Source organism: Coffea arabica, chromosome 10c, assembly GCF_036785885.1.
Source record: "Coffea arabica cultivar ET-39 chromosome 10c, Coffea Arabica ET-39 HiFi, whole genome shotgun sequence".
NCBI lineage: Eukaryota > Viridiplantae > Streptophyta > Magnoliopsida > Gentianales > Rubiaceae > Coffea > Coffea arabica.
This window is the reverse complement of record NC_092329.1, coordinates 25,554,594-25,577,288: the sequence shown is the minus strand read 5'-3', so window position 1 is coordinate 25,577,288 and position 22,695 is coordinate 25,554,594. Positions and strand designations below refer to the sequence as shown.

Genomic DNA, 22,695 nt, shown 5'->3' with positions numbered 1-22,695 from the left:
GCCTTGATGCAATACTATATTGTGCTCTCTTTTTTACCTTTTTGAGCGAGAAAGTCGTAGGTTTTGGTGTACATAAAAAATGTAAGACAACATTACATGGCAATATATTATTTTCAAACTAATGACATTGCCATTGCTGTCTAATTAATTAGTAAAACAAAAAAATGACTCTGTCATTTAGCAAGCAGAATGAAATTGTGGCTTCTTTTCATTACTTAATAAAATTACAAAAAATAATCACAAAGATTTTGATGCACCTTTATATAACTCTTTATATTAAATGTTGCAATTTGAATAATTAAATATTTCTGGGTGAGTTTGAAAATTACATTGCACGCGGTGTACTCCTCCAAGCAGCAGGAAAGAAAGGGAAAATGAAATAGGAATATAACAAAGTTAAGTTGAAAACCAAGTTCTACTAACACTCTTCAACTAATCACTTCTTGCCACATCACCAACATAACACCCCCTTAAGTCATGGCATTCCCCCTTTAACATTTATGTAAGCCTTGATGCAATACTATATTGTGCTCTTTTTTACCTTTTTGAGCGAGAAAGTCGTAGGTTTTGGTGTACATAAAAAATGTAAGACAACATTACATGGCGATATATTATTTTCAAACTAATGACATTGCTATTGCTGTCCAATTAATTAGTAAAACAAAAAAATGACTCTGTCATTTAGCAAGCAGAATGAAATTGTGGCTTCTTTTCATTACTTAATAAAATTACAAAAAATAATCACAAAGATTTTGATGCACCTTTATATAACTCTTTATATTTAATGTTGCAATTTGAATAATTAAGTACTTCTGGGTGAGTTTGAAAATTACATTGCATGCGGTGTACTCCTCCAAGCAGCAGGAAAGAAAGAGAAAATGAAATAGGAATATAACAAAGCTAAGTTGAAAACCAAATTCTACTAACACTCTCCAACTAATCACTTCTCGCCACATCACCAACATAACACCCCTTGAGCCATGACATTCCCCCTTTAATATTTATGTCATTATTAATAATACATAGAATAAAATTTCTTTTTTTAGAACGGATCACTAATCATTAATTACTTACCGTACGATCTGAATGGCCCGACGGTCCAAAACATCCGGATGTATTTCACGAAAAATCCAACTGGTCTTCACTCCCTCCCCAAAACCCCTTCCCCCTTGTCTGATCGACCATCGAAAATCGTTCTCCGTGTTTTGGAGACTTTCGTCTCCGGCTGACTTCATCGTCTCCGACGCCTGTAATCACCTCAGCGCAGGTTCTTCCGTAATTCCTCTCTGTATCGCTCCTGCTTAAATTCTGCTACAACCCTAATTTTTACTGTTTTGTCTTGCGTTTGCAGCCCTAACAGTCCTTTTCTTCTAATTCGATTGTTAAACTTCCATTTTCGAGTATAATTTTTTCCTGCAATTGATTTGCTTATATATGTATGTTTCGTGTTCTGGAAACATATATTGAGCGCTGGTGCTCTTGCTCATAAAAATTCTGGGTTCAAATTTGCAGAGGTTTAATTTCTTATTTATAAAATGACTGGGTTGGATGAAGACAATCCGCTGATTGGTTTAATTAGTGAAGAACAGTACCTTGAGGAGAATAATGTTGAAAATGGGGATTTGCTCTGTAATTCGAAAGACAGCAGCTCAAGCCCGGAAACTGAAACCGCCTCACCTAAAGAAGAGGATGATCTAAATGAAGATGACCGCTTGCAGTCCTCATCCAGTGTAATTGCACCTTTGTCTAGGTTCATTTGAACTTCCATCAACATCTTTTCACCGAAGAGTGTTTTGAGTGTATGAATATTTGTGTAGTATGAATCTGTTGGTGCTGCTTCTGATGCGGATGAAAGTGTTACTGAGACATCTTCGCCAGATTCGTCGACTAGGATGGGTGAGGATGGTACATTCTGTTGTATTTTGTAGTTTGTACAATTTATCTAGTGTAACTTGACCTTCTGACAAGACTTGTATTTGTTTCAGCTTTGGTTGGAGGAGTGTCATCAGACCAGTGCTACAATGGATGGATGGTAACTGCTGGTGCAATGTTTCTTTTTCCCTTTTCCCTCCAGTTGTTAGTTTTGCGGAACGATAAGTCGTTCAAATGATTTTTGTCTTTAGAGAAGAGTGAGACTGTTATATGGTGGTTGAATTTCTGTTCCAGTAATTATTGTTGTCTTAATAAAGGTAATTATTCGTTATTCGTGAAAGGTTAATTGGAAAGGATGTTAACGATTAGAGGTATCTGCTTATTTTTGGTTTTACCATTTCCCAAAGCCTTTTTCTGTCTTTTGACTGTTCTTTCTGTTTACTTTCAGGCTGCTGGAGTACATGAGATTTTATTTGAACCAGATTTTGTAGCTTATCAGAAAGTTTATTCTACAGTCTGTGAGTTGATATTTTCAGCCAGTTGCATTGAAGCGAAAGGTGTAGCTGCACATGGTGACAGAGAAAATTTCCACATTTACTTGAAAATAGATGATATCGTTGAAATTGAATCTCAATGGCTTGGAAGGGTAATATTGCATTTTGTGTATTTTAACTTTGAATTGTACCCAGTTGTGTAATTTTCAAATTTTCTAAGTTTTCCACTCACAATTTGAGAGTATATTTTACACTTCTGTTCAGTTTCAGACAGCTAGGGTGAAAGTTCATGCGGTTTCAGAACGTTTAGGGGCTGAAAATAATAATATTTATTCAGGTTAGCTAGACATATTTGCACTCGTATCCCAGGCTTTTCTGATGCCTTTGTGTTTCAATGCTAATTGCAATGCTTGTTGTCTGCTATAGCTATGTATCTCTGATACCTGTTTATTTTAATTCCTTTATTTTTTTTCTATTTCATGGTTTTATTTTGCTGTCAAATACATTGGAAGCAAATACTAAGAAGATCCATGAAGTAATCTACCATGCCAGAGTAAAGAACTTTTAAAAGGTTTAAAAGCTTATAGAAACGATTGTGTTTGTTAAAGTCGAACTTAATCCACAGGGTGGAGGAAGTTGGTGTGAGCTTCGAGAGTTCTGGCTTTAGAAACTAACTTATGTTGTTTCAGATTCAATTAGATTAAGTTTATCGGGCATTCAGTTGTACTCCAATTAATACATCTTAGATCTTGTGTATTATTTTTATATTAGCTAGATGCTTTTTAAGGATATATGTTTATCTTTGAATTAATTAGAATTTAGGGATATATGTTTTTGTTTGAATTTGAATTTGGAACATTGGATGATCCAAAAGTCTTATACTATAGAAGTATGATATCGGAAGGAAAATTTTGGACCAGTTGATACCGTATGCATTAGAGTAGATTTATGTCCCAAGGGAACATAAAATTAAGCAGATTCAGAAGTTAAAATGAGCTTAAATTTCAGCTTGTGGAAAAAGAGGATGCATAGGTTTCCCAGGCAAGAAAACTGCAATTCTAAGAGCTTGTTCAAGGGCTTATTTTCCTTTGTTAGGCAAAACAATTTATGTTTTGCACCATTGTGCTTTGATTGGTATGATTGATGGTCAAAGTCCAAAGTTCACCTGAGTCAACAGATAATGATGAGTTAATCCTTTGACCTACTTTTTAAGCATTGTCGTTACTTAGTCTGTGTCTTTTAATTTGTTATTCCTTTTTTTCTTCTCTTTATTTTTTCCTATCCTCCCATGTCTGTTACCCCCTCAACCTACAGTATTCTCAACAGTCCTGTACCATTTGTCTCCACAAGTATCAAATGGCACTTACATCTGTCTACTTTCTTGAATCTTGCCTGCTTTCTTCCGGCACCCATTCCCAACCTCAGCCGATATTCTAGCATGTTGCATGAGCCACTACTTTCTTTGCTCTGCACTTCTTTACTGTTCTACTGCCCTGTTACACGTGTCTCCATTTCTTGTCTCAATCACTACCAACCAATTGTCCAATAGTTCTCCTTATCCAATTATGGCATATTCAATGAACCACTTGGCTGCACTACCAAATTTAAGGTGTTATTATTTTTATGTTATGGACCAATATTTTGGAGATTGGAAATTTCACGGCATAAGGAACATTTTGGGGTGAAAAAGTTGTGTTCTGGTATACTTTTGTCCATATGTAGCTAGATGAATTTCTTAATTGTCTGGGTCCAGCCCTTATGCCTACCACAACTTCTGGTTTTTAAGAGAAATTTGGCATCAAATATGTGAAATTTGCTTTGACATGGAGGTGCTTCGAGGTTTTTTGTTTACTTTTGTGGCGAACTTGACTCTACAAATAGCATGTACAACTTAAATGGAGTATTTTGATATATAAAGCCAGGATTGCCTCATAGCTAACATCATCTCTTCCCCTCCCCCCCCCCCCCCTCTAAAAGTAAAAAAAAAAAGAGAAGAAGAGTGGCCTTCTAGCTGACATTGATGGGAGAAGAAGGGGAATGTAATTGGAAAAAGGAAATTTAATAAATGGAAAACAATAGAAAATCTTGTTCCAAAGTTAATGTTGTTGCTTTATCAAGGAAATCTTAATGTCTTTACCTTTTGGTAAAAGCACAAGTGGAAGGGTACATATTTAGATGGTAAGGAGGCTATGAGCCAGAAAGCTAAACTGTGGTCTAAAAATCCCACAAATCAACTGCAGACTTCAAAAATAATGATTATTTAACTTATCATGCTGCTCAAATGAATATCGTCTACCATCTGGATGCAATTGAAAACAATGTTGCCGCAACTTATCTATATAGAAAACTTACATAGGTTTGAAGAAGCATTCTTTAGTACTTGTAGGGGTCAAAATTTTGATATAGCTTGCATTATCATAAGCCTGATGAATTTTATTACGAAAATGTTATTGTTGATGCCTAAGGACACATTTGTAATGCTACATGATGAAAACCATTAGGTTTGATGGTGAAATACCTAAGTACCTTCTAGCCCACAAATATAGTTGGGCATGAAGGTAAGATTGAATACCATTTGGAAGGCTATTAGTAAATTGTTAAATCACAAGGTTCTAATTGATTTTTACACTATATTAGATGCCATTCATTGTGTGTTGCAATAGAGAGAGAAAAATAGTCGAGGAGCATCAGATGTCTCTGCAAGTGTAAAAACGAAATCTTTGTGGAATTATTTTGGTGAAAACTAATTTTAGAAATTCAGATTGTTCCCAAGATACCAGCGTAGCTGCTGACGACATTAACCAGGTGATCTTGAGGTCCCTGGTTCAACTCTCAAGCCGTTTCGTTTCCCCTATCCTGTTTTAAGGCTTGGAGTCTCCCCTGAACTGGGAAAAAAAACGTAGTTTTAGAACATTGAAGCTAGGTAACCAAACACGGTCTATCCAAACATACTCTACAGAAATTATTATGAATTGGTACCCAGAAGGTTATGTATATGTGATTTGTTTTTCTTCAAAATATATGAATAGATGGGTGATTATTTTGGTAATTACAAACAGAATTTAGTGTTTGGAAGTTTAAGAACAAAGATAAAAGGGGAGAGACATCATTGACCAACTGGTGTTCTTCCTTTAAAGGTAACTTTTCTCTCTCTAATATATGGGTAGCTCATCATTAATCAATTCTGTGAGCAAGATTTTGAATGTGTATACTTTTTCTTTTTTTGTTTAAATGAAGGTTTTCCTCTGTCTTTTTGATAGTGTTATATTTTTTGACTTTTAACAACATTGGAAATAAAGTTGTGGTGCTTAGCTGTATTGGATATAACCAGTTGGACCACTTGACTTATGCCCCGACCCTTTGTGGATGAATTTGAAAACATTTTATCAGCTGCTTACTTCCTGATTCTTAGTTCTCTTGCTGTCGCTAAGAGTTATTAATTGTTTCAACATAAGTATTCTTTCATTTTTCTGTTGCTTCCTAAAGCTCCTCGGTCACAATCAGTTTCTTTCGATCGTTACGGCATTATTTCTTAATTTGATCTCGTTCAGTTAGAGAAGAGGTTTGGTAGAAAGTCTTACAATGTAATTACTTCCTTAATGCATTTGCCAATTGAACATGATTGAATCTGATGGGCTTGGATGTATATCAAGTTGGGGTGTAGATAAACACTTGAGAGAAATTTAGTTTCTTCAATGTAGGATACATGAAGTTAAGGACAGCCTAATCATTAACACATCTAGTGAAAGTAGATAGTATTTGGACAGATTGAAGGAAATATAAGTAGGGTGAAGGAAATATAAGTAGGGTGAAGGAAATATAAATTTTCACCTTGATTGAGTGGATGTAACAATTGGTTTTGCTTGAACTTAAGAGCAGCTAATTGGTGACATACTTCAATTGCAAAAAGTAGATTTCATATGGACTGCTGAAGGAAATATAAATGTTCACCCCGGGTGAGAGGGAGGAAACCATAACTGGTTTTGGGAGGGAAGCACAGAAACAGTATCTTCATGAATGCATATATTGCTGTACGCAGTGGATTAATCACTGAAGTGGAGGTAGTACACAATCGTAGATTTTGTAGTGATGATAAAAATGGGCAATAGTACTACATGGCCTAGTCTGGACCTTTTGCAGCAAGGGGAACAGTAGATCTATTAGTGGTGCTTTGTTGATTGTTATGAGGAGCTAGAAGGGTTATTTTTTCCCCCTCGTTGGCAGATTTCAATCAGCAACTATAACTAAAAATAAAATCCTATTGTGATTAGGACTTCTATTTGCTATCCTAAACTTGATATCAGATTACATTTATGACTTTCTAAATCAACTATGACTAGTTTTGTAGCATAATGATGTTAGTTAAGGAATGTGGCTGCTGGGAGATTGTTGCCAATGAGGAAAAGATCAAAGTTTTTTTGACTCCTCAAAGTCTAGAAAGTACTGAACTAAAACTCTGAGAATTTAATTCGTGATATGTTTATACTTGGATATAGAGACTTAGTCAACACATTCCACCTCCTGACAGGCTGCTTGTTTCGGAACTGTGCACTTGAAGCTTGGGAAAAATTATGGAATCTTGAATTGTATGTTTCGTTAGCTCTCTGATGACTATGTCATCGCTGATGTAGGACAAGATAGTGATAAACTCGCAGGGCACAAGTGGGAGGGTGCAAGGATTTTGGGGTTGTTTCAGGGGCTGTGAAAAGGACCCTTGAACAGTATTAAGATGAAAATTTCAATAAAAATAAGTTTAAAGTACTCTTGACTCCTAAAGAATCTAAAAGAACTATGCGAATTAAATTCCAAACTAAGGTGCCACTTGAATAAAGATGCTTAGTTGTCACACCTCCTGATACGCAGCTTATTGTTATGTATTGCCTACTTGAGCAATATTATAGGAACTTTTTGTTCTAAATTTTTGTGACCCTTTGATGACTGCATCAAACTGGCTTTTTGCTCTATACGTTCACTTGGAGTAGGCAAATTATTTCAACATGCACAGCTCACCTTCAGCTGTGACTTTATACCTCTTGTACATGGTGAAGACCCTTGTCGAGTAATACCCAAATGGGATTTAATAAAAAATAAGTACTTGTCTTTTTGATTCTCCTTATCTGATGTACACCAATTAATCTTGTTACAACTGGTGTAATGCCCTAATGGGTTTTTAATAAAAAAATAACAACTTGTCTTTTAGATTCTCGTTGTCTGGTGTACACCAATTAATCTACAGGAAGAATCCTACTAAATGACAGCGGAGAAAGCATTAGTTAATTTTGCTCAAAGTCTACGAATGAGAAGTAATAGTTCGACATTAAAACCTTGATTAAATGAGGATGTGAAGAAGGATTCTTTTTTTTCTTTTTGCAAGCAACAATTATGAAATCAATATGTTAAAGTGTTTTGTGCTACGAGTGATCTACTGAAGCATGGTTTTCTTTTCTTCCTTGGTCAACCTTTTTGATGTTAGAATTTTCTGGGCGGACAGACCAATTAAAGAATTATAGCAATTGAAGTTTGTTTTTGAGAAGAGTATTAAGATTTTATGATGCCATTTTTCTCATGCAGCAGCCTTCTTCCATGCATGATGAAAGAAAATCTCTTTTATGTTTTCCATTAATTTGGTTGAGGTATGTTTTAATCTTTGTATCTCGCTTGAATAGCTAATAGTTTGATCTTTCCTACCTGCATTGATGACATTCAGGAATTAAGAAGTTGGAGTTTGCAGTTACTGACGTTTGCTGGTATCAGAAATGTGAGGCAATTCGATCTTTGGATCTGAGATATAATGCTTTATGGAAGGTCGTAGTCGAGTGAGTGATTGCTGTCTGTCTTATTTGCAACAAATACTTTGTATTCATAGTGTTGTGTCTGATCCACGAGAATTGATGGGTTGCTATTTTACTTATCTGAATAGAGCTGATTATGAATTTTACATGTGGGTGCCATTGATTGTTACATGCCTTATTTATTTGTTTGTTTATTTTCGAGGCTTCTTTCTACTGGTTAGTTCCCTAATTTTCTCTGTCGGATTTGTTCATTATTGGATGTGAATTTGAACAGCTGGTGAGCTGCCTATTGTTAATAAAATCAGAGTAATATACTTGGCAAACAATATGGTTAATTGTGGTAATTGCTTGTCCAACGGTTACAAATTCTATAAGGTACCAGAAGGCTTACATAATGATGGTGGATTAATGAAGATAACCCCGTGCTGCTTATGAAGCCAGAGGGTGAAGGAATCATTTTACTCAATTTCATGACAATGACCATGTCAAGTATCGCTTACCTATGATTCGCAGAATCTCCATTATGATAAAAAAAACGGAATGCACACCTACTGCTGGTTCTGAGGTTTTCTTGTAGTATGAATGCAAGCTGGGTTTTATGCATTCATCTATATTTGATCTTGTTGATTGCAATACAATCTTATTGACATCTTATTGTTGCTTTACAAACTTACAGAATTACATTATATCTCGACCTTTCCTCTTTTGCTTTGGCTAGAGCCATCCTGATTTATACACTATCATGGATTTTCATAATTCATTTCAGGGACATCCCTTGTTTTTATCCTTTTGCATTGCCAATTCCTTTGCGAACAATCAGAAATACTGCTTTCTATTTGTCTCTACTTAGTGCTATATCTTATTCAAACCTATCGACTGTTGTGGAGGTGGGTGCCAACTCCCCTGAATCTTGTTTCCTTCTTGATTAAACGTCCTTTCATTTATTGACAACCTCATTGTAATCTGACCATTCTTCTACAGCTTGGTGAATCGGTGTGTTCACATCTTTTTGTTTTGAGTTGTAATTTCATTCATTCCTTGCCTTGCATATTTTCTGGCATGGTGATAGGGCGATATATTCTTTTCCATTTTTCTTCTTGCTGCTTCTTGGATATTCTACTGTTGTTACCAAAATGTCTGGACTTCTGGATTCCTCCTTACTGGAGTAGTTAGTATTTTCATACAGCTTCAGCTCTTTTACAAAAGAAGAATGCATGTTCTAGAATTTTAATTTCTTCTGCTTCACAACTTTTGCACAATGGATCATATCCCCTAGATCATAAACTTATCATGCCATTTATTAAGAGTATTTTATGTAAAATTTCAAAATGAAATGGGTTTAGATTGAGTTTAATATTCAGACCTGCATAGATTTTCCTAGTATCGGATGTATAAATATGTCTGCTTGTTTCTCCTCCTCTCACCATGAGCTTCCCACAATGTGGGAATTAATCTGGCCCTGGCATAACGTGATTTTACCATCTAACATCACTTAGAATGTATCTCATGCGATTTCTCAATACCCCTGCAAAGACTCCTTGTTCAATGTAATTTACTACCTCTTGGGAAAAGGTGCTGTTAGTCAACTCCAGGTTCCATTTACAAGTTAGAAGTCAGGTAACTAACTTTCACAAACCTGTCTTGAGTTCTGCTAGTTCTTGAATGCGGAGATTAGACTTGAACTGCTTAAGGCAATAATTAAAGATTGTGTTCTCCTTGGTGCACATACATTATGCTTTTGATGACTTGACCTGTTTTTACTTGGAAACCGATCCCCCTGTTCATTTTTGGTTACTTAAATAGACCTCGAGTAATCTATGACTCTAGTCATTTTCTTGATATTTGCAATGATGTAACTTGGTTGTTTTCTTTCAGTACTGAGTTGGAAGAATATGGGGAGACATTGGGACAATTAACTCTGCCATTCCGAAGTAGCTACTTTCCAGAGTGAGTTTCAGACTGCTTCCCAGGAGGCATATTTGCAGCTTATTTCTAACTTTTTCTTTCATATGCGTCATTCCTTTGCATTTATCAACAATTAAGAGAATAATTAGTTTCATTGTAGGTGCTGTTATTAAGGTCAATATTCAAATTAGATTGGAAAAATTCTTAAGTAGCCTTCAGACCATGTGCAGAGTAGATGGTGTTGAGAAAATATTCAACTTAATTGGTTTTAGTTTTTGATTTGTTAATGGCTAGTGTTGGATGCATAATGTTTGAGTTAATTTGAAATGCTATTTTGTTCTTTCAGTTCTTGATATAGATAAGTGGTCTAAGGGAAATTAATTACCTTTAAGCATATACTTTTAGCAGAGGAGAGAGAAGTCAACTCTACTTGATTAACTAAATTATTTCTGTGCAAGCAAATATGTTGGGATTAATCTACAGGATCTGTACATGGTGGTATTTATATACTTCAGTTTTGTTTGTAATTTGATGATGGGTAAATGGAATCATCATTCTTCCATCAGTAGCTATCATGAACTTTATTTAAAATGTTTACTTCTAAGCTTGACACATTTCATGCTAAACCCTCTTTACTTCCAAACCAAAAGTACAAGAATCGACTCAAAACTCTGCAAAAAACAGCAGGTCACATTCTTAAGATTGATGATGTAGCAATTAGTGCAAAAACAGCCAATTGGAAAGCTAGTTTCATACTTCTAATCCTCCAGTCTACCAACAAATGAACGGCTCTCCCAGAAAACAATCTTCTTTTTTTGAGCCCGCTATTAAGGAGCTGGAAACAATAATTATAAAATTGAAAAGGGCATATGAAGCCAAAAATGAGCAGATATCAAACTTGTAAACAACTTGTACAGCAAGATAAACTTTTGTTACTTTGGTGTAGCACATTTATAACATTTTTACATCTTCAGCAACCATCAAACCACCACCATGTCCTTCCATTTCTCTGTCTATACAGATAACCAAAACTGCTGTGATTTACCAATCAACTGCTGCATAGCTATCTAATTTTGGTGCTGGAATCCAAGTCATGTACTTCCTCCCAAATTTAGGAGACTGGTTTAAGGGAGAAACTGTTATTGTTTTCTGCTTGTAGTATGCTGTAGAAATCTTTTAGTTTGTGGTTAATTAGGTGAACTAGAATTGATGTCATCCGAGAAAGCATAAACATTCTTGGTGGTCTTCTATGGTGAATGCTAAGGTTGAAGGGTAAATATTTTACCTGCATGTGAATTTATTTAATTTTTTAAGTGCTGTAATGAGGTATACATGTTCATTTCCTTGGCTGTGGGCTATTAGGACATTCTAACTGGTTATTCATTGGAAAGGGTTGCCCATTTTTTTTAGTTCTTCCATTGTTTACAAGTATTCAGGAATGTGTGCAGTATTGCTTAACTCATCCATGGCTCAACAAGGGTCCTTTTATTTATTTATTTTTATTGTAAACATGCAGTTTCAAGCCTTTTGAAGATTTTATCTACCCAGAAGGGGATGTTGATGCTGTCTCCATTAGTAAAAGGGATGTTGACCTACTACAACCTGATACATTTGTCAACGACACTATAATTGATTTCTACATTAAGTGAGTTTGCATCAAATTCCTTTTTTTCACTTATATGGATCATGATTCTTTTTCTTTCCAAATGGTCCAGGTCACATGATTCTACCCAGAGTGAGTTCTTTCATTATTATGAATTTAGAAGGCACAAGTAGGTCACTGCAACAGCTATTGTTCACATAGTTTCCTGCTCCTGTCCACCCCTAAAGATTTTTCCTTTTTTTTTTTTTGGGGGGGGGGGGCGTGCAAGATTCCATTTTTTTCTATACGTGGAAGAACTGAAGTAGGGAAAATGGGGGAACTCTTTGGGACAAAATAGCCCTGTTTTTAAGATTCTTCTTTCCAAATTTATCGAGTGAGATAATGCTTAAATGTTGTTATTTGGATTCCTTGGGTAATGTGGCAGCCATAGTCTTGATGCTTATGCCTTCAGCATTCCCATTGTCCATTTTGTGACTGAACATTGTTGCTTATAGCAATATGTTGCACAATTGCTCGTCATAGTTCTATGTTGCACAATTACTTATCTGGAATTTTTCACCATGACAGATACTTGAAGGACAAAATGCTGCCTGAGAAGAGGCAAAGATTTCACTTTTTTAATAGCTTCTTCTTTCGGAAACTGGCTGACTTGGACAAATATCCTTCTGGATCTTTTGATGGCAGGGCTGCTTTTCTCCGTGTCCGCAAGTGGACAAGAAAAGTAAACCTATTTGAAAAGGACTTTATATTCATTCCTGTTAATCACAGGTAAGATATATCAATGAACAATTAGGATCTTTTGTAATTTGCTTTCTTAAAGGCTGGGAACTGTGAAGTAGCCTGCCTCTTGTTTGTTAACAGTTATCATTGGAGTCTACTGGTAATATGTCATCCTGGTGAAGTGGCTAGCTTCAGAGGTAAGTTTCACTGCTGTTGTCTGTTGTAGTTGCTTGCTGTATGATGAGCAGATTTTCCTTTCTTGTTGAGCATTGTGTATGGCCTGATATCTTATGAGATTTTGTTCTGAATTTGTCCTAATTCATTTTTGCTGTCTTTAAGATGAAGATGCTCAGAAATTAGCCAGAGTTCCATGCATATTACACATGGATTCGATTAGAGGAACTCACGTGGACCTTAAGGACCGAGTTCAAAGGTACCATCTTCTATTAAGAATCATGCAGTGCTTTGTTAGATTCATTTTGGAAGTATTACATTGTTCATTATCAGACAGCTATGGTTTTCTATCTGGGGTAACACATGCTATGTTGTCAAGTACGTCTCTGATGGAATTTTGCTGCAATTTCTATCCATTGCTTGCATAGGTTCTTAGCTCCCTCCCCCGCCCCTCCCACCCCAAAAGGCAGTGTGTTTTTCTCTTTTGGATTTTTTCGGGTCAGGGTGGTGGTTAGTGGAGGAGTGGTTTTTGCAGTTCCAGTGACATAATTGTTGTCATCAATTCAGATGAGATAAAGCATCTTTAATTTATCCATTCACATCAAGTAACCCGTCAAGAGAGTTGTGAGGGATATGACAATGTAATTATTCGTCTAATTGTGGATTAACGGTTTATGACAGACCTACCTTTTAGAGTGTAGCTAAACACCCATGTGCTGTATCCATACTGAATCTTGAAGAAATGAATGATATACCATAGTTTGGACCTCTTCTGAATGTTGTATCCGAGCAAAAGGTTTTAACATTTTGTCTTCCTCCTTTATTTCTTATGTGCGTGTGCAGCATTGAAAATTTAACCTTCCATACTATTTTAAAAATTACTGAATGTTGAATGATTGATGGAGTACTTGTTGACAAAAAAATTACAGCTACTTATGGGAGGAGTGGAAGGAGAGACAAATGGAAACATCTGAAGATATCTCCTCAAAGTTTTCAAATATGAGATTTGTCTCGCTTGAGGTATTGATCATATTCTTATTTGAATTTAATGTCTCATTTGATGATACATCACCTAAGAATGATTTAAAGAAACACTTTATGAGCATTTTGAGTTGCAACAAATAGTGTCTGAAAGATTTTTATTTTTTAAATGAATATATCTGTTCTTAGACCCCATTTGGATTGCATGTTTTTAGATTGTTTGTAGGAAGATATACTATAGTGATGTTATGTATGTGGGGTAAAAAGGTGATTGGGAAATGTGTGAGGGAATATTTCATAAAATTTTCTTCTAAAAGTGGCTGTCCCAACAAGCGCAGCTTTCTCTTCTTTTTTCTTATGTTAAACTTTTATCATTCCTGGCTTGGTTCAGTGTGTTACTTCGATGGGTACACTATGGTGAATTGGTAACTTGGCATGTGAAATTGCAAGATGATAATCAGTTATTCTTCTCTCATAGCTTTGGAAAAATCTGACTCAAAACACCTCTCTATCAATCTAGCTGAGAGGAAGGTCTACAAAAAAGTGATGGGATCCAACAAAAATTAGTACCTCTATGAGAATCTGAGACAATAGGAGATTGCCAAAGAGGGGTCCTTCATTCAAAATATGAGAGCAACATTTTAGTATCACAATCCATTAGCAGCATTTAATTTTGGTTTTTTCTTTTAAAAGTATTCAGCGCCACATTTATCTGGGTTCTGTGCATCTAAATAGATTTGAAGAATTAAATTTCCTGTAACATTGGAGAACATGTTTGACTCTGGAAAAATTGTTGAGTAAGATGAGCAAATTGTTTTTGTGGGCACAGAAAAAATTACTTTTAACTGTTTGTGATATTTAATTCGACTGATCTGGGTTTAGGAGATCTGTGAGGAAGATTTTGTGTTTCTTGGCTGCATTGTATCATAGTGTAGGAGGATGTTTGTAGATAAGTTAACACCAAGTTTGGTTTGTGGTAGGCTGAATTACCAAGGACCTGGTTCTAATAAAGCTAACCTACCAATAAATGCCCAAAAGTTCAGCCCCCCCCCCCCCAACCCAAACCCACCAAAAAGCTGACCATCTTTTGTCATCTTCTTTTTTTTTTTTCAGTGCAGCTTCTTTTACCTTTTTTTCTCACCCTGTGCATAACCTTGTAGCCAAATGTTGGCTCCCATCCCCCCAGTTTTGTTAGCCCATGTTGCCCCAACCCATCCTTGTGTCCTGCAACCACCTGACCCTGGTTCACCAAAAAAATTGATAAAGCAACAAATACTAAATGTGAGCAAGAGGATTGACAAATTACCACAAGATTTGAAGTTGCACTTTGAGATACATTCTGAATGAAGACACCACCCTAACAATTTCTCCTTAGCGATTCTATGACCACCAGGGGATGTCATTTTGGTGGTTTTAGTTTTGAATGAAGTCAAAAGTGGTTCCAATCATCTTGGGAACCGGGGGAATGGTTCAACATGATCAATTTCAGTTTGAACTGGGCTAATTTTTAGATCCAACATCTATTTCTTTTGTTTTTTCTGAGGCTTGGTGAGTGCAATTTCTAACAAATAATGAAGCCATGCAGTCAATGATTAAAAGCCCAAAGGAGGATTTCTACAATGTGGTGGATTCAGCCAGTAATAACAGATCAATCCATCTTTTTGTTAACTTCTCTCACTTTCTATTAGAAACCAAATGTGGATTTTCACTGGCTAAAGTCAAAACTTGTGACAGATTTGAATAATTAACTATTGACTGCTGATAGAGTCTTATAATAATTTTTCATACCAAATTGGAGTTCCATCAATCGGCTTGAGGCAATATGACAGCAATCCTTTTAACCTAGTGGTAGATGAAGGGGTAATAGACTGGTGAAAAAAGGTTGGTATATGATCTACTCTAAAAATGTACTTTTTAGTGTCCATTTATTACTGTGGACCTATGACATGGACTCATCACTTTGCCCTAGCATAGCCATGTCACATGACACTACAAGGATAGAAATGCGGGTGGTATTGCATGGCTGAAGTTGTCAAAGGTGGTGAAACTGAAGAAGTTGATCTATGGCAAGTAAACGAAGAGAACTCCTCATTTTTTGGGCGGACCACACAAAAAGAATGGTGATAAAATGGTTTTTGGGGGAAGGAATAGGTCATTGGAGCTCTAAGATTTCTCTGCGTTTTTCTTCTGCAAGTTTGGATAATAGACTAAGAATGATCTATGGACATGGAAATACTATACTGATGTACCCTCAAGAATGGTGATAAAATGGTTTTTGTGGGAGGAATAGGTCATTGGAGCTCTCAGATTGTTCTGCGTTTTTCTTCTGGTAGTGTGGATAATAGACTAAGAATGATCGATGGAAATGGAAGTACTATACTGATGTACCCTCAAAACACTTTTGCAAATATTTCCTCAAAAAATGCCCAAACATGTCATCTAAGACACTGATCTGCCCAATATTTAGTACTTTCGTTCTACTTTTACCCACATAAGTCTATATCCTAACTCATCATAGTTTCTAAACTTGAAAACAATAATCACGCTTATTTCATCTTTTTCGGAGACATTTAAATCATTTTATTCTTACATTCTAACCGATTTGCTTGAATTTTCATGCATATCCACTATCAAATATTTAAGTACAATAGCTAGGGGTGGCCACAGTTCCAAAACTGCCAGTTGCGATTCCTTTGAAAGTGGAATTGAATTGGACTTTGAAGGGATGGTTACTGATACAATTCTGAAACCTCCAGTTCCTTCTAATTATGGTTCCGGTTCCTTCCGGATATGGTTCCAGTTGCTTCTAATTACACTTAAATCACTTGTGGTTATAAAATTGATTCTAATATGACAATGAATTTAGAATAAGGTGAAACTAAAGAAAATGAATGTAGAAGAAATATAAGACTTCCAATGTAGTATTAGCTGACAAGGAAAATGAAAAATGAACAAATTCTATGGAAAAGTACCTCACCATTATTGAACGTTTTAAATAAAACAAAAATATAATTTTCTCAATTATCGCAGTGAGAAAATTATATAACTTGAGCCGGAACTGTCAGCCACTGTTTTGACCCTGGTTCTGGTTCCTCGAAGCCTGTTTCGCTTCTGGTTCAACTAAACCACAGCTCGGATCCCGGTCTGGTTTTGGTTTGAACCTGAACCTTGGCCATGTCTAAGTATAGCTATGTCCCCATATTCTGAATGTCAGAGCATTAGATATCCGGCTCTTGGACACATGCCCATGCTCGAAACCCTCTAAATTTCAGAGCATTAGATATCCAACACTTGGACGCATGCCTATGCTCGAAATCCAAACCTGAGTCCATGTAATATGGGTATATAGAAAATTAGGTGATTTCAATTTAGTCAAAAAGATAAGGGAAGAGAGGTAAAAGTGCATTGTGAAAGCATCGTTCAGGAGCAGGTTAACTATAAAAGGGGTTTTCTAGTAATTTGCCCTTTATGATATGGTAGCCTTTACTGGAAAGCACTGTTACTGTAACTTCTATTTGTCCCAATATGAGGTTACTTTTGGTCTAATAATTTCATTCTTGCATCATAAGCAGTTCTCTTTTTCTTCGACTTAAATGGAAGGCTGTGCAAATCGAATCAAATGGTATATATCCATGACAATGTCAACTAAGCTGTCAACGACTAGAATATGCTAACTTTTGGGAGGATGATCCAATTTGAGAACAGCTGTACATCCCATATGTGATACAAGTTGAGGAACTAGAGATCAGTCATAAGAATAGAAAATTACAAATTATAGTATGAATATTATCAGAAGGTTCATTGTTATGATGTGCATTGTGGTGTAGGTCATTTAATGAAGCGGAGGACATTGATATTATCGTTTCTTACTCACTAATAGTATTTATGACTTTTAGTCATTTTATCAACCAGAATAATGTTGAATGTTTTACTGCCCGCTTCTGACAATGCTGTGCGTGGGATTTTATAGAGTTAAAAAGTTTAAAGGTCTATGTGGATGGATGATCTTCAAGATGGTTTTGTGGGTGTACAGTTTGCTATTTCTTGTTTTCTGTTTTCTATTGAGCTGTGTCTACAATTTTATTTGTCCAGCACAAGCTCTGCTTTTGGCTCACTGCAGATCACATATAAGAAGAATCCAGAATTGAGGCTCAAATAGGAGTTTAGATCAGAGATGTATTGAATCCAATTTTATGTGAAATTTATTGCTCTTTTCTACTAATTAAGCTAGATAGTAGAGCTTGGTAATTTGTCCCCTCTATCTGGAAAAGATTCAGAGTTTGGCAAAGTTTGATTTTGGTTAAGTGCAAAGAACTATCTTTCTGCTTTGAACAAGATTTAAACAGGTATACAAGAGTAAACAAAGTAGAGGTTGCTTTTAAAAAACTGCAAATAGCAGTTTCATGTTTAAAGGAATGTTATGTTATGTGGAAGATTCCCTAAAGGAAAGCCCAATTTTTTATGGTTGGGCCTTTATTTGTTTCATCAGTATTATGTGGGATCCTCCTTGCAAATAACTTCATGACCATTTTCTACACTTTTGGGGAGATGATAAAGCTTATTGTCTCCTTTGCTGAGATTGTTAGCAGAATTATATTGGTCCCATGAATTATACAATCCGGGCAGCTTAACATACACCTTCCCAGCGTTTGTCTACTGACCTGAGAGTGCTAGACATCTATTCTGGTTTAGAAGCTGCTTGCTTCAGGACTGGGACGGGTGCCACCTTCAAACTTTAGAGACTTTATTTGCATGTTATACTAGAATAATCTATATGGGAAGTTTGTTTGCATACGTGAAGTTGAAATCAAATTCATAAAAGCAGACTTTGATAATCCACTTTGTATAAAAATCTTGCCAATTGCGTAGTTGAATTGCAAGACTCTTGAGAAGGCGATCGAGTGTTTTCTTGAGGCCTCAAAGTTAAAACGCCTCATTGTTATTTCTCCTCCTTTTCCTTCTTTCTTGTACCTCTCTCCTTGTTTTATTGATGGCCTATTTCATTCTGCTGTGTTTAGTTATCTTATTCAAGTCTCATATCATCATTACAAAGGCATTGAATTATCCTGTGAAACACTTCAAATCAGTAAATGGGATCTATTTTTCGCTTCCTCGTATTGTCATAATGAGCCACTGGAGTCTGGTCATTGTCTTCTTCCTACTAATTGTGGATTTTTTCCCCTTTTAAGCCAAGATTCTATGTAATGCTATTGTCATCTGCTAGGTGGGTATGTTTGAAAGTGCCTGATTTATTTGCACATTTGGTCAAAGCATGGTATCTATTGAGTAATTTGATGGTTTTTGTTTTGAAGGGCTTCGGATTAATCAGTATGAATTCTTAAGTTGATTATCAATGCCATTGAAAGCACACAAGATATCGATACTACAATGGTTTATCCTTTACAATATGCAAAACCTAAAGAAGAACCTAGGCTAGATAGATTATATGGTAGATTTCAAGGTTTAGGTATTTTTGAGATTTTAATAATGAACTTTACATGTATATGGTCTCGAATCATTTTTCAATCCTAATTCAAACGGTGCAAAAAAGCAGCTTTATGTATATTTCTGACACTTAAACCAGGAATGAGCAAGAAATACTTGGATATTGTTTTGGTCATTTGAAGCGGGCAAAAAGGAATACTTTTCTGGTACTTTGCATGATATTCTTGTTTGCTTACTCATATGAAGCCATGATGAAGAGCAGAGAAATGCCGATGTCCCTCTTCAATTTCCTGAAACTCCAACCATAACAGTTTTTTTCGGTACATTTGAATCCAAAAAAATTTAGGAGAGGTGGATTAGGTATATTGTTTTGAGTGAATGTTATGCTACGGAGTTTTCATTGTTTTTGGGATCCTGTTTGGCTGATAAAGTAATCGGTCTTCTTGGTTGTTTTGCTGTTGCTGGTGCTTTGATACCTGGTAGATTGAAGGAAAACTTCCTCCTTGTGTGATGCTTTTACCATTTCTTCTTTAACAAAGTATTAAATGTTTTTTTATCTTTTCACATGTTTTTGGACATTACTTGTTCATGGAGAATTCTTGAACATTTACTTGTTTTCCCTGTTTTTTGCAGCTTCCACAGCAGCAAAATTCATATGATTGTGGTCTCTTCTTGCTCCACTATGTCGAGCAGTTTTTGGAGGAAGACCCAGCTAATATCAGCCCATTCAAGATAACAACACTTTCAGTGTTTGTATGTTGGCTGCTCATCTCTGTTGCTCATGCTGTTCTTCCCATAATTAGAATTGAGTCATGTTTAACATGGACATCCTCAAACTTTTTAGTCACTCATTATTGTGTTTTCTCAGTATATTATCTGTTTCTTCTCATATTTCTGTTGGTTTATGATCTTTATGTGGCAACAAACTTGATTTCATGCTTCTAATTGGTTTTGGTCAAAATCACCTCAAGCAAGAAACTGTCACTAACACATTTGTATGGCAAGTGTTAGTTTGTGTGGTTTTGCTGTGGATACAAAAGCTTTTTATTGCTTAATTGCATATTGATTACAGTTTGTAGTTTCTGAGTATGCAGTGCTTACAAACCTTTCTGTCTAATTATAGTCTTTCAGAGGTTAAATGATATGATAATGCAATCTTTTGCTTTTTCCGTTGTAATTTCTGACGGATCATTTTGTGGAATGATCTCAGTATCTACTTCTTGGCTGATACTGTCAGATTACACCTTACTTAATGGCATACGTGGCATTTTTTCTGCATAATGGCTTTTCACATTTCAAAGTTCGCTGCTTTTGTGCAATTTGATATGCTTCAACATTTGATGTAAGCCAACATATTTGAGTCTCTTGATGCCTCTATAGAGTTAGGCATATGGAATTACAACTTCAAATATCTGTTAGTTACTTTTTAGTGGTTGAGATTTCTCCACTAGAGAAGTTACATGTTTTTATGCTGCTTTTTTTTTCTAAATAGCACTCAGGTTTTCAATTTTTAGTGAGGGAATGGGGGAATTCAAGGGAAGTATCAAATAAAAAATGCCCACGGCTTAGTTTTGTTTGGGAATGAAAGAAAAAAGGTTTCTTATGCTTTTGATTTAAAAATTAATGGTACATCATTGTGGAATTGAGGTTGCAATTGTCCTAAATAAACTTGTCATATTATTTCTCTGTCAACAACCATCTCGAATGAAGTGAAGCTGAATATTCATCTATTCCTGCTTGGTACTAGAATTTTCATCAAGGCATTGAAACATCTGCATGTCATGAGTCCACGTAACTTATTGCCTTGGTTTGGTACTTCATAGGAGCGTATTATATTCTTACACTTGTAGTCTCATATGAGCTGTTATTTAGCTCTGTGAAAAATATCTGAACTTGTTTTGCTGCAACCATTTCCTGAATGAAGTGAAGCTGAGCATCGATATCTAGTCCTGCTTGGCAGTAGAAATTATTCAATCAAAGCGCATGGAGGTATCTCTGTGGGAATGCATCATTATAGCATGTCACCTCAGTTTCTTATTTCATTAAAACCTACTATGTAGTGTCTGAGTTGCTGTTATCTAAAGCATATGGTAGTGCTATTTTGTGTTGTACGTCTATTGGTGCTAATTATTGGATTCTCTGTTCTTCTTGCTCTGAACTTGGATATAGAATGGGACTAAATATTTTCTTGCAAACTTTCTTTTTGGCCTCTCTCCAGCTTGGTGCATATTGGTTCCCATCATCTGAGCCTTCCCTCAAGCGACGTGATATCCAAAAGTTGATTTATGACCTCCTTGAGAATCACTCTGAAGAAAGTTCTCCAGCTAGTAGCGCTGACAAGTGCTATCCTCGTAAAAGTCCCAAGTCTGGAAATGCCACAGAGTTTCTTCCAGAGAGCTCTGGCACTTCAAAGGGTTATAGTGTTAATTTACTCTGTACTCAAGCTCAAAAGGGTGTAGAGATGGCTCTATTCCCAGCTTCTTCTTTAAGGGCTTCTTGTGCAGATGATTCTGGCATGGCTTCAAGGGATGCTTACAACTCTGGATCTGCTGCAGGATCCTTAATTGAGTTGCAGTATCAAGCTTTCGACAGAATGGCATCCTTCAATGAGCTTAAGAGTGCTATGGCTTCGTTACAGGTATTTCAACCATATTCACTCTTGTAACACAGACTAGTATCAAAATATGCATTGCTGCAGATATGAAATGAAGTTGACAATTGTAACTTGTTTTATCTGTGTTCAGTTACTTTCTAAAGTATGGGCAGGATGACTTTGCTTTTCAATGTTTCTTTAAGTTATATTTATGATACTCCTCAATCTTTTTGTGAAGTTTAACTGTTTAAACTGTTGCTAGTTTAACATGTATCTTTACCCTTTGCCTTGAGTTAAAATTTTCTTTTGTCATTGTGATCCTATTCAAACTAGTTGACTTTGTTTAGTGTTGCCAGGAAGATGGCCTTCAGCATCTTGGGGGAATATCAACTGAAGCTTGCAATTACCCATGTCCATCTAGAGACTTCAAAAATGAGGTTTCTTGGGACCAAGAGATCCCTATGCATCAAACTCTGCAGGAGAACCATGATTCAGTGCCAGTAGCATCTATTTGTGGCACTGAGAAATCATTAGATGGAAGAGTTGATGAAAATTTTCAAGTTACCAGAGAACTCAGTTTTGATAATGAAGGGAACCTAACTAATAAATCAACAGAAAATGTTCAGGAATTGACAGATAGGTTAGCATCTGCTCAGAGCAATATGCTGGAAATTGCTGACCCTCGTTCTTCTTTTCAGAGCTTTGATCAACATGATAATTCTGATCCTCTCAAAGCTTGCGCAAAGATTCTTTATGAATCTTTCAATGGAGGAAATGGTGTAGATAGAAATGGGGGCACAACAAGTAATGATGTCGATGATTTGGCATTGGAATCACATGTGGAGCATGCTGCAAAAAAACTGCGTCTTACACCCATTTCCGAAGAAGTTACAAAAGGCCTGCCTGAGGATTTTTGTCTGTAAATTCCCCTTAGCAACTGGACTTCTCATCTTTTGCAGTTTCTTCACTTTCTTGGTAACCAAGAACACTCAAAAAATTCTGGATTAGTTAGCAATGTGAATAGATTAGTGATACTGGCATTTTGTGAGTGATGCTTCGGATGGATGTCAAAACTTTTGGAGAGAAATGATACATTTCATAATGATTCGAAGGGCA

General features: G+C 36.0%; 1 protein-coding gene across 3 annotated transcripts; it reads left to right on the top strand.

Annotated features, from left to right (window-relative positions):
- The first annotated feature begins 1,049 nt into the window (after positions 1-1,049).
- On the top strand, positions 1,050-22,695 carry LOC113713833 (probable ubiquitin-like-specific protease 2B). 3 transcript variants are annotated; one of them, XM_027237632.2, is made up of 16 exons: positions 1,050-1,267; positions 1,513-1,730; positions 1,818-1,896; positions 1,986-2,032; positions 2,321-2,518; positions 2,631-2,703; positions 8,074-8,182; positions 10,034-10,105; positions 11,580-11,708; positions 12,234-12,434; positions 12,528-12,583; positions 12,726-12,819; positions 13,490-13,580; positions 19,620-19,739; positions 21,205-21,624; positions 21,936-22,695. In XM_027237632.2, exons 2-16 carry the CDS (start codon positions 1,536-1,538, stop codon positions 22,500-22,502), a joined length of 2,451 nt encoding a protein of 816 aa, XP_027093433.2. In that variant the 5' UTR covers positions 1,050-1,267; positions 1,513-1,535; the 3' UTR covers positions 22,503-22,695. The 3 variants fall into 3 exon arrangements, with proteins under 3 accessions (XP_027093433.2, XP_027093431.2, XP_027093432.2); XM_027237630.2 differs by having other exon boundaries at positions 1,094-1,267; positions 21,927-22,695; XM_027237631.2 differs by having other exon boundaries at positions 1,140-1,275; positions 21,927-22,695.